Here is an 18,727-nt window from a genome sequence, read left to right on the forward strand (position 1 = left end):
TACCTTAATCACTTCTTTAAAGACCGGACCTCCAAAGACAGTCACATTTTGAGGTGCTGGGGGTTAGGACTCCAATACATGAATTTGGGGGACACAGTTCAGCCCCTAACACCAAAGCAGAGAAAACGTAACAAGCTGCCCCCTCTCCCCACCTCAGCAATCCCCCCCCTTACAGCCCCTCTGGGCCCACTGACACCCCCTCTTCTCCCACCAGTGATTTGGAAGCAGAGCCCAGACTTCCTCATTTCACCAGTAACAATCCCATGGGTATCTGCATCTCAAGGACAAAGACGGCTGGCAGCCGCTGTGCAGGCCATTGTCACCCCGAAGGCACCGGAGGCTCCGGGGTGGGGGCGGGTTCTTGGCTACAACTGCGCCAGCCCACACCCCCCCCCGCCCCCCACCCCCGGGCACACACTCTGATCAGAGGGTCCCCTTCCAGCTTGTCGTCTTGATTTTTTTCCTACGGTATATTTTGTGCATCTGTGTCTCCTGTGTGCTGGTCGTCCGTGTCTTCTGGAAGCTGGTGGCTTGATCCAGAACTAGAGAGATCCCATTCCTGTCGGGCTGTTGTGTGGCCCCCCCACCCCCAGCCCGGCACACCTGCTGGTCTGCGTCCGGGCAGGACCCTCTGTCACGCACACGTGCCTGGATGGTGGGTTCTGGACGCCTGTGCGAGCCCTTCGTGGACGCCTCCATGGACACGCCCCCTCCACCCCTTGGCTGTCCCGAGGGACAGTCTCACGGGACAGGCAGCACGAAGCTTGACGTTGCCCCTAGGCCAGTGTCACGATCGGGAGATGGTTTCATAGGGTCGTCCAAAGGCAACCAGAGAGGCTGGGGCGCGTATGTGGCACGTATAAATAGATGTGTGGGGGTGAGGGTGTGCGTGTGCGTGGACGTGAGCGTGTGCCCGTGAGGCGTGCGGTGTGAGGTTCCCATCACGCGTGGGCTCTCTCTGTCTGTGTTCCAGTCCTCCATCTGCTTGGGGCCCTGGGTCCTTCGGGCGGGAAACGGTGCCCTGGGCCTGGATGGATCACCGCCTGGACCCACTCTGCTAGGGGCTCGTGGTGAAGTGTGCGGGGCGAGAGTGGGCAGCGCACCTTCAGATCCGGGTTAAGCTGGCTGCCCGGCGACACGGATGTGCAGAGGACACGCATGTCTGCGTCTGTGCCCGTTAAACCCCTTTTTCATGGGACAGTTTCTCATAGACAACTTCTAACGGCTTAATCGAAGTAGCTCAGCTGGGCACTCACTGCACGTCACCCTCAAGGGTTGTGTTACAGGCCCTCGTGTGGCCCTCGAGAAGGGTGACCATACAGTTGACCTGGCACTTTTGAGGGTGACGGGCCCCTGATGATGGCCCAGGGCCGAAGCTGGGGGCAGCATCTCAGGAAACCGGTCCCCCCTGCCCACCGTGGCCTCCCGAAGGGACCCGCCTCCTCCAAGCAATTTTCATGCCCCCCGCGTGCTTCCTGCCCGCCCCACCCCCCGACCCCGGCCCCGGCAGAGCCTGGGCGGGTCCATGGCTCAGGCCACGTTCCGTCGGCACCTGCCCATCTCGTCTGTGGGAGGCCTGCCTGTTTGCCGAGGGTCGTGGCTGTGTGGTCACGCCCACGTCCTTTCCCCGCTGGCTGCAAAACTCAGACACCAGGGCCGTCTCCCCGCCGCACACAGAGCGGGCACAGAGATGCGTCCTCCGAGAGGCAAATGTGGTCACGTGTCCTGTCCACGGGGAGTGGCCGGTGAGCTGGCTTGCGGGCGCCGTCCGCTCATCAGCCAGCAGTTGGAACGGTGGCACTTGCCGCGACTCCAGGGTCACCCCTTCAGGCCTCGTCATCACCCCAGTTGGTCCAGACAGGCTGGGGTGCTGCCTCCCCGGGGCCTCAGAAGCCTGGGGAAAGCAGGAGCTCTTTCTGGAACCCTGAGGTCTGCTGTTCTCTTCCGTTGCGTGCAGTCGCAGCCGTGCTGGCCGTGGCGTGTGGCTGCACAGTCGGGGTGTGTCCGCGATCCGTGCGCGCTCTGAGCGTGCCGGCCCCGGAGCTCCTATCCGGCGCTCTGCCGCCCGTCCATGCTGTCTATGGCACAGGCACCGGCTTTAGGGTCCATTTATGGGGACGCACCGCAAACTCTCCAGTGACTCAGCTGCCCTGCCACCTGGAGGGGCAGCGGCCACGGGTCATAGGATGAACGGGTACGCGGGGCTCCCAGCACAGCCCCCGGAGCCGGAGCCCCGGGCCGTCAAGGTGACAGGCAGCCCGAGAGGCAGGGCCCACCAGCGAGGAGGCGGGGCGTCTCCGCCCTCCCTCTGCAGCAAAGTTAAAACAGCAAGGATGGAAAAGGATACGTTTTGAAATGAAGGAAAGGCTGCATCTTAAAACTTGTGGAATTGGATTAAAGTACTTTGAGAAAGCTGCGTTCTCCGTGTGAGTTTGGGGGAAATAAGGTATTCCTGAAAATATGCTCCAGGCTGTTCCCTCAAGAAGTTAGAAAGAACGTTAGCGTACACTCAGAGTAGAAGAGAGAGGCCCCTGTAAGATACAAAATTAATGTGACCGAATAGGTCACAGCAGGGATAAGGAACAAATGCACAAGTGGTTCTGTAAAAAGATTAGTGAAGGGGAGGACTGTCTATCGGCACAGGCTGATGAGTCTCAGAAGCACAAACGATATGAACAACGACGCCGTAGATCAGGGCAGGGTTGATGTAACTTCAGGGCAGCGGCTTCGCACGATTATCCTGAAAATGCGCGATGGGGAATCGGGTGGGAGGAGAAGCCTGCTGAGGACGCCCAGAGATTTCCTCCCTGACAGAAACACTGAAATAACTCCAGAAAATAGGAAATCTAGATAAACAATGAAAAGCATTGGAACAGCCATCGGAAAGCTCCGTAGGAATTCCTCCAGCGAGGTGGGCTGCGTCTGGCGTGGTGACCGCAGGACCCGAGGACAGCGGTGCCCGAGGACGGCGGTGTGGGGGACGTGACCAGGCTCGCCTTCCAGACGTGTGTTGGCAAACAAACCTGGCGAGGCCTTAAGTGAGGTGGCTTCCCAGCTCTGGAACCGAGGTTGCGACACCGGAGAAGCTGTGGCCGCCGTGGGTCACGTGGATAGGGTGACAGATGAGCACGTAATCATCCCGCAGGGAAGATGTGTGGTGACATTCACCCCGTTCACGCTGACCCCGAAACGAGACGCTTAGGAAAGCCGGTGCAGGAGGCATGTTCCCACCAGCACGTTCCTGCGCCGTCTGACCCCCTGGAGCAGACCCCCCCCACCACCGTTTAACAGGAAGCGTTGTCACCAGCGGCGGCCACAACAGATCCGGGGTCATCGGCCCTGTCCCACCTTGTGCTGAAGCCAGAGGTTCAGCCTGGGGACCCCAGCCCTGAAGGCGGGGGGGAGAGGCCGCTCAAAGTCACCATCTCAGAGCACACGGAGATCTGGACCCACACTGGCCGCAGGCAGCACAGGCCACACGTGGCTGTGGGGCACCTAGAGTGTGGCGCGCGTGAATGAGCTGTGCTGTGAGCACAGAACACACTGGATTCCCTGGGCGTGACGAGGACAGTGTGAACTGCCTTGTGTGACGTACGTGCGGAAATGATGGTGTTTTAGGCGTGTTGGGTTAGATAAGCTGCATGTTGAATTGATTTCATCACCTTTGTGTTTTTAAACACGGCTGCTAGAAAACATAAAATGGCACACGTGACCTGTGTCGTATTCCTGTCGGGCAGCGCTGGCCCTGATGGAGACCCCAGAGAATCAGGGAGTGGCTGGCATGCAGGCCTGCAGGTGGCAGAGGCGGGGGCGGCGGGTGGTGGTGGTGAGCAGCTTGGACACGGTACCACGGACCTGGGTCTCGTCCCGTCTTTTCTGTCTCCTGTGCACCCAACCTACGTATTTCAAGTATATTTTCTTGCAAATAATCAAAAACTGCATCTGTTGGTCGTAAGGCTCCGTGAGTTTTGTCTTGTCATCCCTCCGCTCCCCTATTTTCTAATCGACCGCCTGAGATCAGGTTCATCACAAAACACGCTGTTCCTGAACGTCCCCCACCCGCAGTGTGGAAGCAGACCATCACTTTGTATGTAGAAGTGCTGGTACCTCAGTCACAGCTGCCCGGCCACCGGGGCCCCTCCCTGACTCGGCCACTACTGAACCCGTGTGTCCCCCCTCGCCTGCAGGGCCTCCCCTCCCCATGGGGCCCTAGCCTGCCTTCCCCGCGTCCACCGGAGCAGAGCCGTGGCTTTGGATGCCCCCTCCCTCCCGGCTGGGCCCGCATCCCGTCAGGGACTTCCTGGGGGTGGAGAGTCCCCGAGTCCCCAGCTTCCTTGTGGTCTGAGCCCAGCCCTGCCAGCTCTGTGCCCGTGGCCCCGTGAAAGCATCCTTGTGTGCAGGGGCTGCTGGGGGCGCTGAGGAGGGGGGCTCGGGGGCGGGGCTGCCTGCTGGGGGTGCCGGGAGTGGGCGGAGCGCCGGCGGCCAGGAGAGCAACCCGACCCCCAGGCGTCCCCCCGGTGGCTGTGGGAGGGACTGGGGAGGGACGGGGCCGCAGCGTCCGCGGGCGGCTGGTGCCTGGGGCAGGGCGGGCCCGGCGCGAGGAGCCCAGAGGACAGTCCCCCGAGTGACCGTGCCCTGTCCCCCCAGGTCGCCGTCATGACGCTGACGCTCTTCCCCGTCCGGCTGCTGGTTGCCGCCGTCATGATGCTGCTCGCCTGGCCCCTGGCGCTTGTGGCCTCGCTGGGATCCGCTGAGCAGGAACCAGAGCAACCCCTGGCCTTGTGGCGGAGGTGAGTGCACGTCTGTGGGGGCCCCGGGGGGTGTCGCAGGGCCCGCTCCCCCTGCCAGCATCCTGCCCTGAGGCCCCTGCCAGGGCTCCGCGAGCCGCGTGGCCGCTGTGTTGTGTCCTGAGCACCGGGGTCCCGTGCTTCCCCGTCCCCGCCCCCGAGGCCGCGTCAGCCTGCTGCCGCTGGTGTGGTCTCTGCCTCGTGTAGGGGGACGTGTGAATCCGTCTTCAGTGAAGATCCAACAGGGGCCTCACAAAAGGACGTGAAATCACAGCATTGTCTTGTGTATTTAAACACCTAAAGCTGTTCCTTAGCTCACACTATATGCCGTTTCTAGTGAAGGGAAACGTTGAGCTATCGGGAGGGTTTTGGTGAGTATTTTCGGTGCGTTAGAAGATACCGTTCCTGTCGTAAAGCCAAGCTGCTGACCACCTGTGTCTGCATCTCCGATCAATCCTAAGGGTGCTTGGACGGTTTATTCACAACCGAAGTGTTCTTAGTTTCGCGCAGGGGCGGTGGTCGGCAAAAGGGCCCACAGGCCAAACCCGGCTGCAGCCTGTTTTTGTGAATGAGGTTTTACTGGGACGCAGCCCTGCCCGTTCATTTGTACACCGTCCAGGGCTGCCGTCCTGGAGGGCAGGGGTCGTCGTGGCCAAGGCCACAGGCCCACAGGGCTGCCGTCCTGGAGGGCAGGGGTCGTCGTGGCCAAGGCCACAGGCCCGCAAAGCCTAAACTACCTGCTGCCCGGCCCGCAAGGTTTATGGACCAGCTCAGGCCCCTCGTTTCTCTCCCAGTGTCTGAGCTGCTGGAACGTTGATGCCCGGAGAGGCTGTGGAAACTGGCACCCATCCTGGACCTTGGTTCCCCGCTGCCCACGTGCCGTGGTCAGAACAGCAGTTACATGCAGGGCACAGACGGCCAGTTAAGGTTCAAGGGTTTTCTGAGCCGTTCATGAGCGTGGTGCCCGGGGACCCCTCGCCCTCCTCGTGGTAATATTTCACATCCTCAGACCATCCCCAGTTTCAAGTGAGCCATGGTCTCTCCCCCTCGCTAGAAGCCAGAAGGTAGACGTGGCTGTCTCCGTGGGTGTGTCCCCAGCGCGGAGCCTGGCCTGAGGGACAGGAAAGTCTCTCCCAAATGAATGAATGAATGGGTCAGTGAATGACTGAATGAAAGAGTGAATGAGTGAATAGAGAGCTGGGTTTTCTAATCTCTTTGGAAATCATGCTTTACCTTGAGGTTTTGGGGGTTTTTTTTAATGTTTTAACTGTAAAATATGAATTTGGTATCAAATATATAATCAAGCAAAATAAATCCAGACCAAATAGGAATCAGAATTTCAGTTTTCACTAGGTTGAGAACCCATAGCTAGAAAGCAGAGATTTTGTAGTTTTTTACAAATTACGAATGATTTGATCAAAAGTGTCTTAATTCCCTGTTCCCCCTGCTCTGTTCTGGGCTCCCCGCCCTCCCCGCTGTCCTCTCCCACGAAGGAGGAAACCTCGCACAACCTCGGCGTCTGTCTTTTCAAAACAGGTGACTCTGGGCTGTTTCCATTTCCCTGTTTTGACTCCCTGTAGCTTTTCTTGTCTGCAGTAATGTACTTGGTCTCATCGGGTGATAAATGGGCCACAGCAAACTTTAGTTCCAACAGCCCGCTCGCTTCACAGACGCACCGTGTGCGTGTGCGTGTGTACGTGTGTGTGTGTGTGTGTGTGTGTGTGTGTGTGACGTGCACACCTGATGTGCCCCTCGTGGGGAGATGTGGGGTTAAGGTTCACGGGAGCGCTGGGTTCTCAGGTACAGAGACTGAGCATCATTCTGAGTGTATGTGTATATGTGCGTGTCTGCGTGTATATGTGTGTATGTATGTGCGTGTGTGTTTGTGTACGTGTGAGTGTGTGCATAAGTGTGTGTGCTCATATGTGTGTGTTTATATGTGTACTGGCATGTGCCCCAGCTGCACACGCCGCCCACATTGAATTCCCACCCCCTGCAGCCCTCGGGGTCTCCACACAGCAGTGTTTCTCGGGAACCCGGTGCACAGCCCTGGGCTCCGTGGAAACAAGAACAAACACCCGGCCCCGAGCTCCTCAAAGGAAACAGTGGCAGGAGATCCTGAGTTTGGGACGCGGGGAGTTAGGAGGAAACAAGTTTGAGATAACAGGACTCGGAATAGAGGACATCACGTCATCAGCCGGGGTGGTGGGTTGGTTCACGCCAGGCACAGCTGTGTGGTTTTGAGCAGATTTTCGTTTGATCAGGGAGGATTTTTGCTGAATGTAAGTTAGTGTCAGTCAGACCTTCCTAAAATAAAATCTTGGGTTTTCAATGAAGGGAGGAACGACACAATTTCGCATAAGACTCTGTGTTTTGAAACACAGAGTGGTGTAAAAACTATAGTATTTATCTTCTTACAGGACCCAACCAGGCAGGGCAGGAGACACTGCTGGCCAGTCCTGCAGGCGCTGGCCCTTGGCCGACTCAGGGTTCAGGAGGGTCAGCTCAGCCGTCACAACCGGGTACCACGGCGGGGCTCAGACAGCAGGATTCGTTTCTCACGGTTTTAGAGGCTGAAGTGGGAGGTCAAGGTCGGCAGCCGTGGCTCGTGGCGGGACCTCCGTCCACCTGCAGATGCCGCGTCCTCGCAGGCGAGACCTCTTCCTCTCCTGTAAGGACACCAGTCCCCTGGGTCAGAGTCCCACCCCAGGACCTCACTGGACCTTAGCTCCAGATACAGTCATGTTGGGGGTCAGGGCTTCAGCATAGGAATGTGGGGGGACATGAGTCGGTCCATCGCAGAGGATGCCCTTTCCTGAGTGCCCCGTGTGGGAACGTCCATCCTTGGGTCATCTCCATGACGACTCTGAGTCGCCACGTGTATGCTGGTGGCGTTTCTCACTTTTGTTGGAGTAACGCGAGTTGGCGGTTACAGCAAAGTGGTGGGGAAGAGTGGGTGGCCGAGGGCAGGCCTGCAGTCCCTCCTCCCAGCCCCATGCAGACGCCCTCCACACGTGTGTGTGGCTTTTCTGACGTTGCCTCTGTCACCCTGGGGAAGGAGCCATGAGCTCTGGGCCTGTCGGGGTCGGACCCCAACCCCGAGGGGCACCGGGCAGCCCGCACATCTGCACACGCGGGGCCCCAGGGTGAGTGAAGGGGTGGTCCCCAGCGTGGTCAACATCACCATGTGCTTCTCTCTCACTCAGTTTCTCAAAGTCACCTGCACATCTGCCTGCTTTGTGAAGTAAAGTCTGAACTTTACTTCTTGTATTGTTTTTTCCATTTTACAGAATTTCCGATTTTATTTTGCCTGTTAACCAAGAGAATAATGAGCCCTGAGTGTAGCCTCAAAATTCTCCACCCCCAAAGTCCTGCGGCCGCTGCCTGGGATTCATTCTCCTCCCAGAGGGCCCGGGGCCCTGACCCCTGCGTGGCACGTGTTTCTCTTCTGCTATACTCTCAGGCATGATCTGCATTTCCTGGGCCTGTTTTCTTTGTCTTTGTTTTTTGTTCCAAGATTTTCTGGAGTATTGGGTTCTCAGAAGGAAGATGTGCAGGAGGAACTCATTCACATCTTGTGTCTGGAAATGTCTTTATTCTCTCCTCTGTGTTGGTGGGTAGTTTGACTGGGTATAGAATTGCAGGTTTCACGTCATGTGTCCCCAGAGCTTTGGAGATGCGCAGCTGACACCTTCAGCTTTGATGCTAGACACCCGTTTGTTCCTCTCTGGGAGGTTTTACAGTCTTCTCTTTGTCGTTGGAAATTTGAAAAATTCTCGAAAGAAATAATATGAGTTTTCCTCATAAAATTCATTCTGCTCAGCACCTTGAGATGGTGCTGAAGATCTGCGTCTTTCTTCAACTCTGAGAAACTGTTTTCTTTATATCTTATAGTTCCGTCCTTTTCTTTTTCCTGCATGTTCTGGGAGGTCCCCTTCTCCACGTTTTTGAGCCTTTTTAGGGAACTGGTATTTCTGCATGAGACTTTTGATTTCCAAGAATATTTTCTTTTTCTTGTCCTCTGGACCTTTTCAGAGCACCCTGCTCTTCTGGCACTGTGATGTCCTGACGCATGTGGGTTTTTACACGTCTCTTCTGATGCCTGCCCTGCGGGTCTCCTCGGGGTCATACTCTTATCCATCATGTAGCTGGTTCTGCCCGCACGTCCAAGTCTGAGGTGTCCACCTGTGTGATGAACGACAGATGGAGTCGGGGTGCAGGTCCCTGCCCTTGGGCATGTAGATCTGTCTCCCGATTCCCTTCCCCTGGAGAAGCTCTGGCATCTCTGGTGTCACTGGTGCCCTTGCCTTGGGGACCGCGGTGCTGGCCCTGCACTGGGCAGTGGCCGGGGCTCTTCTCTGAGGCCGGTACCCACACCCACAGGCATCTCTTCCCCACAGGCAGCTTGGGGACAGAATTCCTCCAAGACCTTAGAGAATTATCAGATTTGGTTTTTCCTGTCCCAGTACATCGCTGTCACTGTTTGACCTTTGGACCCGAGAGGTGGTGGGTGTGTCTCCGATGGAGGGGCTGAGATTTGACCCCCCTTTTCACCAGCTCTCCTCCTGGACCTGCCTTCCTGGGACCGGCTGCGCTCCCACTGCAGCCTCCCCCGCAGTCTCGTTTCTTTATCCTTGTGCATCAATCGACATCCATGGGCTTTTATTTTTGTAAATGACTTTATCGTGAAAAATAACATGCATGCAGAGAAGTGCGTTAAAAAATGTGCAGTAGAACAAGCGACTGGAAGTGCGTGCTTTGTAGTCACCTAGCTCTAGACGCAGCGCCCAGCGTGGCCCCCGCGTCGCGTGGGTGACTGTGCAGGACCTGCCCGTGGTCAGAGGAGGTCGTTTCCAGGCGGCTCCTTGCAGGCGCGGTGCAGCTTCAGAGACCTGCTCAGATCTGTCGGGGCTCATCTTGGGAATTCTTTTGAGAGGGTTGTTAAGCCCCTTGGGAAATCAATCCAATAAGGACTTAGGCTCTTGTGCTTCTGTGCAGTGATTTTTACCCAATTTGATCGCCCACGTAGCACAGCAGCACAGCGAAACACGGGTCCTTCTGAAGATGGCCCTTCGCCCAGGGGCTCAGGTGCGTGGTCTGTAGTCACTTGGCACCGGGCCATCGCTCACCGTGGTTTCGGTGACACGAACAGCGATCTGGTTTGTCGTATCAGAGCTTCCTATGGAAGGGAATGTGCAGATTTAGATGCTTACGTTCTCATATGTTTAAAAAAGAATAAATATGAAGCAAATTCAGTTCATCTAGCCTGATTTTTACTTTCTTTTCCAAATTTATTGTCCATCTTATTTCATCCAGAAAAGGCTGGTTTCCGGAAGGTAACAGCTGCATCCCGGAGCCTGAGGCCACCTGTGGGAGGCGAGGGAGAGGTTTACCCGGCACGTCTCTGCTCCCAACCTCAGCTCTGCTGCCTCTCCACCTTTCAGTGTGCGTTTTAGGTGCCGATGATTTCTTTTCATTGAAAACTTATATCCTTAGAATGCTGACAGATCACCCGACGTGTCTGTGTCTCTAGTTTTGTCCTGTGGGCCTCGCTCCTCCCATTCTGCTGTCCTTGTAACGTGGCTGAGGCGGCTTCCGTTTTCTTGAGTGAATGGGCGAGACAGACGTTCTGCTGCTCACGTACACAGTCGCAGGGAGGAAAGCACAGCCTCTTGCCCTTCCCTCTTCGGATGTTCCAGTGACAGTGGCGGCAGGTCTCCAGGGATCGGCATAGCCCCTGATGGGGTGCGGACAGTGGGGCTGCGTCCCCCGCCGGGCCTGGGTCTGACGGCTGCGCTTCTGTTGCAGGGTCGTGGACGTCCTGCTCAAGGCCATCATGCGCACCATGTGGTTTGCCGGCGGCTTCCACCGCGTGGCCGTGAAGGGGCGGCAGGCGCTGCCCACCGAGGCCGCCATCCTCACCCTGGCGCCACACTCCTCCTACTTCGATGCCATCCCCGTCACCATGACGATGTCCTCCATCGTGATGAAGGCGGAGAGCAGAGACATCCCGATATGGGGAAGTGAGTGAGCCCCCCCATCCTGCTGGGAGTGAAACCCCCAGTGCTGGCCAGTCCAGGTCACGGTGACAGCACAGCCACATCCACACAGCTCATACCACAGGAAATAGGCACCGGGCCTTGCATCCCTGTTTTCTTTGTTGTGATTTCTTCTGTGATATTGTTGTGATTTTCATTTTTGATTAACACGCAAGTGCCCTTGGCTATAAGGTGTTGAAGTGCTCCTGGAAGTTCTAACAAGAATGTGTTACCCTCGTCACACAGAAGCTCTAGAATTTGGGGACAACTCAGTAACCTGTCCCATTGGGTTAGTTTCTGTACCATAAACCCAGGTGTTTGAGCGTCCTGAGACCTCGTAACCTGTCACCAAAGCTGAGGGCTTAAAATCACCGGAATTCATCCTCTCCCAGCTCTGGGGCCAGAAGCCTGCCATCAAGGTGCCCCAGGGCCCCGCTCCCTCCGGAGGCTCCAGGGGAGGCTCCTTCCTGCCTCTCCCGTGCATTTACCGACCGCTTCAAATGTCTCGACCACAGAGCCGCCCGCGGCCTTTCAGCGAAGCAGGCATCAGGCCCTTGTGGTCCGGGCTCGGGGCTCGCGGGACACAGACTGCATTTCCCTTCCGTCCTCAGAAACGTGCAGTTCTCAGGTGGGACTCGGGTGGGGTCCCCACAGACACGCGAAGTCGGGGACCCCTGCCGTCCTGAGTCCAGAGAGCCCTCCGGGTTCCCCGCCTTGGGCCTCGGGTCCGTCCAGGAATTGGGAAAAGCCATCTCATCCACTTTCTTCTCTTTGCCGTGTAGACAGAGTAGCTCTGACCGGTAAAACCCACCCCCCTGCCAGGTGAGCGGGCCTCCTTCCCCCTCGCCCTCTGGGAAGCGGCGCCGTGCTCGGGCAAGACGCTTACTGGGCTCACCTGTGTCTCTGCGCACTGTCCTTCTGGGTGATTCCACCAAACCTCCCTTTCCTTCTCATGGTCATTTTTTAGCAGCATCAGGAGTAATTGGTGAGGAAGGATAAAATAGTTCCAATTTGGTGAAGCAGCAAAATGTTTCAAGACACGGGAAAAACTATCACTGAGATCCACTTAGATTTTATGCGTGCCATGGAGCCAGCTAGATAGAATTTTATTCTTTTTTAAAATGCTTTTTCTTTGCTTTTTGGAAGACCTCCAAGAAATAAAAGTCATGAAACATTACTCTTTACAAGTAACAGAAATGCTCAGAACAGAAGCTCAGAGCTCATCTTGGGCCCAGTGAGGTGTGGCCCTGGGGCAGAGCAGGTGGGGACGTGGCCTCACCGACCCAGGAGGGTGACCGACTGCCACGGCCTCTGCAGGCCATCAGTTCAAAGTTTTCTAAGAAGTATCTTCCCACCTTTACATCCTCGTTCGAGAGGACCAGCGTGCTGGGTGTCGCCATCAGCCTCGGTCAGGGAGCCCTGACCTCACACACTTGCTGGGGGGCCGTGTGTGTGGTGCTGGAATGGGGTCTGTGTGAGTGTCCTGGGGCAGCCGTGACAAAGCACCACAGACCACACAGCTCAAAACTACAGAAATGTATATTCTCTCACTGTTCCGGGGGCCAGAAGTCCAAAATCAAGGTGTCGGCAGGTTGGTCCCAAGGGAGAGTCCATCCCAGGCCGCCCTCCAGTGTCCAGTGGTCCCGGCTCTCCTGGGCCTCCCCCGGCCATGGCCACGTCACCCCGTCCTTGCCTCTGTCATCACGTGGCGATCTCTCCCTCTCTCCTCCTTACGGGGACACTAGTCACTGATCAGGGCCCACCCGGCGAAGTGTGACCTCCTCTGAACTTGACTGCATCTGCAGAGACCCTGTTTCCAAACGAAGTCAGTCACAGGCACCTGGGCTAGGACGTCAGCCTGTCTCTCTGAGGGACACAGTTCAGCCCACAGCGAGGCTGGTGCGGTCCGAGCCACGTGCCCCAGGCCCTTCTGGCTCTGGGGCCTCCCCACTGCCCCCCCCAGCCCCCCACCGGTGACACGGGTGACCAAAGGCTCTCCACTCCCCATGGGGTCAGCCCCATCTGTCTCTTTCTCCTGATTTGTCATGTGTGGACGCTCGGAGCTGTTACTGATGGCCCCGCAGGCTGCAGGGCTTCTGGCCATCCTCTAAGTCCGCTGAGGCTTCAGTGCCCCCCCCATCCCTCGTGGTCCCCGCTGCCTGCCCCGCGGCTCAGCCCTCGGGGCACCTCTGGGGGGCTCACCTCTCACCGGGTGCCCTGGGCAGCCACCCCAACACGAGCACCGCCCCCCTCTCTTTCAGCTCTGATAAAGTACATCCGGCCGGTGTTCGTGTCGCGGATGGACCAGGATTCCCGCAGGAAGACGGTGGAAGTGATCAGGAGGCGGGCGCAGTCCAGCGGGAAGTGGCCGCAGGTGCGCAGTGCTGCTTGCGTTCTCAGCAGTTATTCCAAGAGAGGCGGCCTTAGGGATTGGAGGGGAAAGAGAAACACGAGGGCCAGAGCTTGCTTTCCCTGGAGGCTGGGTTCCTTGTGTTTCGTTTTATTTTCGATGAGTGCAAATCCAAGAATGTGCCAAATATCAGGTATTTTGGGTTCTGGCGTTTTAAAAATAAAAGAAATAGGGGAAAACAATTCTCACTTGCATCTCAAGTTCCCGAATCATCTTTTAAGTTCTGTGTCGGAAAGAGCCGGCTGCCCTGGCCCTGGGGTCAGCATGGTCTCATGTCTGAATACCGCGTTAGGCTGCAAGGTGTACCCCATTGCTTCTAAAAGTTCCGGGCTTGTCTGGCATATGTCTGGTTCCCTCGGGGCATCGGGAAGGCTGCCCCGGGCCGGGGGGCAGGGGCCTCGGCCAGTGTTAGCTGTGGGTGCGTTTGACCTATGCTGTATATGTATAGTTTTTCTTTTCACTTGAGCCGACCTTGAGAAACTAGAAATCCCACAGGACTCTCTGGGTTCTGGCTGCTCAGAAGACACTGAAGGCCTTGCTTGTGGCACCCATGCCCGAGGACAGGCAGCCCCCTGGGGGCTGTGCTTCCAGGGTCTCCAGCTGCCGCCCGCACAAGAATAGGTTGACCCCCTCCGCCATTCAGCTCACCTGCCTGACCCTCAGGCGTGCTGGGCTCGGTCCCATGCTGACTCAGTGCCCCTTGGAGATGATCTTTCTTCAAGGGCCCAGGATTGAAGGCAACCTCACGGGCTGTATTTTCCACCACGCAGGGGAAAGTTAGCTTACGTTATGTTGCTGGAAGTCAGTAGGAATTGGAGTGATTGGAGGCCCTGGTGAGGCGGCTGATGCTGTGGGTGTTTGCGTCGCCGGCCCGGCCCCAGCCTCTCCCCTCCCCGCCCCCCCCACCAGGCCCTGTACTCAGCCACGGGCTCTCCATCCCGGTGCCTCCGTCCTGCTTTGTGCTCGTGGCTGTGTCTCCAGGCAGTGGGGTCTCGTCTACACAGCAGCTGCAGGCGGGCACTACGGCCACCTGTTCACATATCCCGCCGCCGCCCAAGAAGGCACATGCTGTTTGTGTACCGGCGTTGCTTCCAGGTTTTAGTCAAACCAGCAGTTAGAAGGGAAATTAATGAAGGCTTCCATATGCATCTTAACTTTTTCAACTGAATATAATTAAAGTACCTAAGTCACATCAGGACTAGAGGAAATAGGTTGTGAAATTGGCCCCTGTGAACTCTGAACTGTCCCTTTGATGCTGATTTTTTTTTCCCATTTCAAGATAATGATTTTCCCAGAAGGCACTTGTACCAACAGGACCTGCCTAATTACCTTCAAGCCTGGTAAGTAGTTTTCTTAATTATTTCTTTTTCGCCTTGAGAAGGCGAGGGAGACCCTCACTCCCCCCAAAGTGCCTCGGCCCGGAGATGCTCTTGTGCCCGTTTCCTGTGACCCTGGGGTTTTCTCTGAGTGTCCACGGCTGGCACAGATGTTGAGGAAAGCTGCCCAGCACTGAATGACTGCTGACCGGGAAGGCCTGGCAGAGAAGCCCACTTTGTTCTGAGCCCCACACGGGCAGTGTGGGCGGGGGACTTGCTGCCACGGAGATAAGAGGCGTCCCTTTCTCCCTCTGCAGGTGCGTTCATCCCAGGCGTCCCTGTCCAGCCGGTGGTTCTGCGCTACCCAAACAAACTGGTGAGTGTCTTTTCCTGGCACGAATGTCCAGTGAATTTCCTGGGCCTGGGAATCGCCCGGTATCTCAGGACGTTGTCTCCATCTACCCTGGCATTCTGGAACATTCCCCAGCACTAGCTCATGAAGCCCCGCTTTCGTGGATCACAAAGCCCTGGCCCTTCCTCGAGCCTGCCGTGTAGGTGCGAGACCCCCGTGTCCTCAGTGGCTCTTGCCTCCCAGTTCGCACTCTGGGACATTTTAAAACTGAGAATATTTAAGTCCCAAAGGCTGGCGAGCAGGAGGGAAAGGGGTTAAGTGCCTCCATGGTCCCTCTGCCAGGTGCAGAAGGGTGGTCTTGACGGACCCCAGCTCAGCCCGCAGGGTGGGGGGCCTGGGCGAGGTTCTGGTGCCTGTGGGCACTCCTATGGGGCCGCCCCGTCTGTAACCCCCATGTGACACCTGTGGGCCCCAGGGGCTTTCTGCCCGCCCTCTTCCGGGCCAGCGCCCTGGGGTCCAAGGTCAGTGCACTGACCCTGTGCCCGTGGGTGTGGACGGGCCCAACGTGAGAGTGCCAGTCAGAAGCGGCAGCCACACGGGATGGCAGACACAGCGGTTCTTACAGCTCTGAAGAGGTGCGTTTGCTAGCCAGTTTCTGAGAATGAGAATCCATCACCAGTGTGTAGAACTCTAGATTTTCCCCTTTTAAGTTTGCTCCATCGGCTTATTTGAAGCACGGCACTGGGTTCTTCTGGGAGCGTTCAGCTCGGTTGCCGGGGAGCTGTGACCTCTGCCCTGCGCTCATGGTCTATGCCACGTGCTCTTTGGCTGCCTAAGGTTTGAGCACAGACCCGCATGGAGGGGGCTGGGCTGGGGACTGCGTGTGGGACGCCCCGTGGCAGGTGGGTTTCCAGGAGCCATGAGGGTGCGGGTGGGTGTCAGGCCTGCGAGAGAAGGAAGCCCTGGTGGGTGACCGGTGTCAGGGTAGAAGCAGGACGTGTGTCACCCACGGTCCTCACCTAGGCGGCTGAGGATGGACAGCGTCTGAAATGTCCCCGTGGGACCCCGGGCAGGCACGGGGTGGGGGAGATGTGGCCCTGTGGCTTTGTTCCACGCTCCCTGCCCCCGCCCGGGGCTGACCGTCGGGGGCGCGTCTCTGACCGAGAGTCCAGGCGAGGACCCTGGGGGCTCAGGTGGGTGTGGAGCTGGAACGAGGCTGCCAACAGCATCACCTGGCGAGGTGGTGGTGATGGGCAGGGCAGGGCCTGCAGAGCACAGAGCAGGTCTGGGCGTGGACTGAAGTTGCCCTGGGCGCCCGGAGAAGGAGGAGGCAGAAGGGGGGCAGGACGGGGTCTTGGGCGGACGCTGGGATGGGTGACCCCGGGGCCGTGGGAGGAGAGGTGAGCGAGTCTGGGGGGACCTGCGGTGGTGGGCTCCCCCTTCTCCCCTGCCCCAGAGGGGACGTGGGTGGTAGGGAAGACAGCGCCTCTGGGGTCCCAGGTGGCCAGGGCGAGGGCCGGGGCGAGGCCGGCATGCCCGTGGGCGGGGAGGAGGGGCGCGGCACACACGGGGCTTCCTTCCTGACTCATGCTCCTTTCCTGCCCCCAGGACACCATCACCTGGACGTGGCAAGGCCCCGGAGCGTAAGTCAGACCCCGCCCTGTCTTGTTTGTCCTGTCCTCCCGGGAAAGCAGGCCCGCTCCAGTGCCCGCCGTGCTGCTGACTTTAGCAAAGGCAGAAACGGAGCGCAGGGCCACTGCTGCTGGACAGCAGTTCGGTTCGGCCCAGGGAGGCTAGCTGCACGAGGCTGGCCTTCTTCACGCTCCTGGATTCCAGGACTGAAGTTAAGTGCCCTAGGCCCTGGCGGGAAGGTAACCGAGAACCTCTCTTCCCGCCTGTGTCTGTCAGCTCAGCGATCAGCTGCACATGGTCGGCCCCGGAGAGGAGAGGGGAGCATGCGGCCTCCTCCCGCGCGGCTGCTGGGGGCGTACGGGGGTCCAGGCGCCGGCGCGTGGGCTGGCGTTCGGAGGCGGAGGGCTGGGTGGTGAGGCCATGCAGAGCCCTCCGAGGCCCCTGGCGCGTCCGAGTGGCGGGGGTGGCATTGCTGAGGCTGGAGGGCGGAGTGGGCGGAAGCCGGGCAATGTCTGGGAAGGGGATCCTTCGGGGTCCCGGTGGCCTGGGCTTGGGGCTGGCAGTGATGAGGTGGAAGTCGGGGGTGGACGGAGAGCTGAGGCTGGGCATGGGGGTGGCATGATGTAGGGCCTGGGACAGCCAGGAGGGGACGGGGTCAGGTAGACGAGACTTCCTGAGCGGGAGGACAGACAGGGCACAGCAGCTTCCAGGGCACAGCCAGGCGGGTGTGCGTGTGTTTAATAAGCTCAGTGGAGACTTCTGTTTAATCAAAGTAGCCTTGTCACTGGTGGTGTGTTTAAGGTTCAGATTTAGGCTGAGGAAGGACTCAGCATCCCCTCCTGAAGGAGAATTGCCTGCTCGGTGGTGCCCTCTGCAGGGGAGCGGGGTCTGGAGACTTTGCTCCAGAACTAGAAGTAGTTTAACTAAAAGGAATTGAGAATCTTTTAACCAGTGCTGTAAATCCATTCATTTTTAAGGTTGAAAATCCTGTGGCTCACGTTGTGTCAGTTTCACAATCAAGTGGAAATTGAGGTTTGTATAGATACAGTGTTACACAATGTTGTATGGGAGTTTATACAGATGTGATGTTATACAATGTTATATTGTCTGTATTGTTATAATGTTATATTGTGGTCTCTATAGATACAGTGCTACACAATGTTATTTTGATGTCTCTGTACATATAATGTTATATGGATACAATGATATATAGGGGTCTCTGTAGATATATTATATAATGTCATGTTGGTATCTGTACAGATACAAAGTTATATGTCATCTGTCTTGCTTTGAACTTTTTCCATTTCTCATGGCTCCTTAAAGGTCCTTCCCAGGGGTTTTGCATCAACTTTGTGTCTCTTGCATGACTTTTTATCTATTCAGATAGGATTTTATAAATCAACAGGAAGCTAAGCCCATCGTTCTTTTATTATGGTTAGCATAGCTTAAGGGCATATACAATTGGCATACCTGCAATTAATGATTCTTTTGGCTTATATTTTTACCCAGTACTAACACTGCTGATATCGTACTGCTGAACTTATCATACTGTTATCCTGTGTAATACTTGGCCAGACCAGGTAGACTGCCTCCCAGTATTCAGCCCATTTCCAAAGTCACAATACCTGTCCTCTCTACTCAAATAAATATGGTCACATTCATGCAGCCTGTAAATTTAATTGAGTGGATGAGGAATAGAGTTTATTTTCTTAAAAGGGGAATTAACTTGCTACTCCTACACCTGAAAATGAGAGCTGAGTCTTACACAACTTAAAGCATTTCATTTGCTACCTTCTGATAAATACTGCAGAGTAATACTGAATTTACAAATGAGCCCGGCTTTCAGCCAGGTTTTTCACTTCAGTGGAACATAAGCCACTTAATTATAAAGGACTGGGCTGAAAGGGCCATGGCCCGAGTCCAAGGGTGGCTGGCCTGCAACCCAGGATATTTTATGTGGCTCGTTCGCTGGTGGCCGGGAGGCAGCAGCGGGGTGAGACTCCAAGGAAGATGCTCTATTTCAGACTGGTTTCTAATTTTTTAAGAGTCGGAAAGAAACTGTGTGGCTTTGTGAAATCACTCTAAACTCTTTCTTTGTGTCACTCCTACAAGATGCCAGTGCTAATATGAGGAACTGTTGCAACTTACAAAGTTTTTAAAAAGGTAGCAGTAAGTGAACGACTAGAATTATA

General features: G+C 56.7%; 1 protein-coding gene across 8 annotated transcripts in view; it reads left to right on the top strand.

Moving 5' to 3' along the window:
* The window catches only part of LPCAT1 (lysophosphatidylcholine acyltransferase 1), a 41,154-nt gene that overhangs the window by 12,520 nt on the left and 9,907 nt on the right, over positions 1 to 18,727 (top strand). For 6 of the 8 annotated variants that reach the window (XR_014262044.1, XM_082456360.1, XM_082456364.1 and 3 more), the window contains exons 2-8: positions 4,648 to 4,790; positions 10,596 to 10,810; positions 13,087 to 13,199; positions 14,515 to 14,575; positions 14,869 to 14,927; positions 16,512 to 16,546; positions 17,513 to 17,567. Coding sequence is in view for 7 of the 8 variants with exons in the window: in XM_082456360.1 (XP_082312486.1) it covers positions 4,648 to 4,790; positions 10,596 to 10,810; positions 13,087 to 13,199; positions 14,515 to 14,575; positions 14,869 to 14,927; positions 16,512 to 16,546; positions 17,513 to 17,567 (681 nt within the window). In the remaining variant the exon portion in view is untranslated. Of the gene's footprint in view, positions 1 to 3,993; positions 4,088 to 4,647; positions 4,791 to 10,122; positions 10,502 to 10,595; positions 10,811 to 13,086; positions 13,200 to 14,514; positions 14,576 to 14,868; positions 14,928 to 16,511; positions 16,547 to 17,512; positions 17,568 to 18,727 lie in introns of those variants that run through there. The other 2 variants (XM_082456363.1, XM_082456366.1) reach the window with 2 other exon arrangements.

The sequence above is a fragment of the Balaenoptera physalus genome (assembly GCF_965194825.1).
Source record: "Balaenoptera physalus genome assembly, chromosome: 3".
Classification (NCBI taxonomy): Eukaryota; Metazoa; Chordata; class Mammalia; order Artiodactyla; family Balaenopteridae; genus Balaenoptera; species Balaenoptera physalus.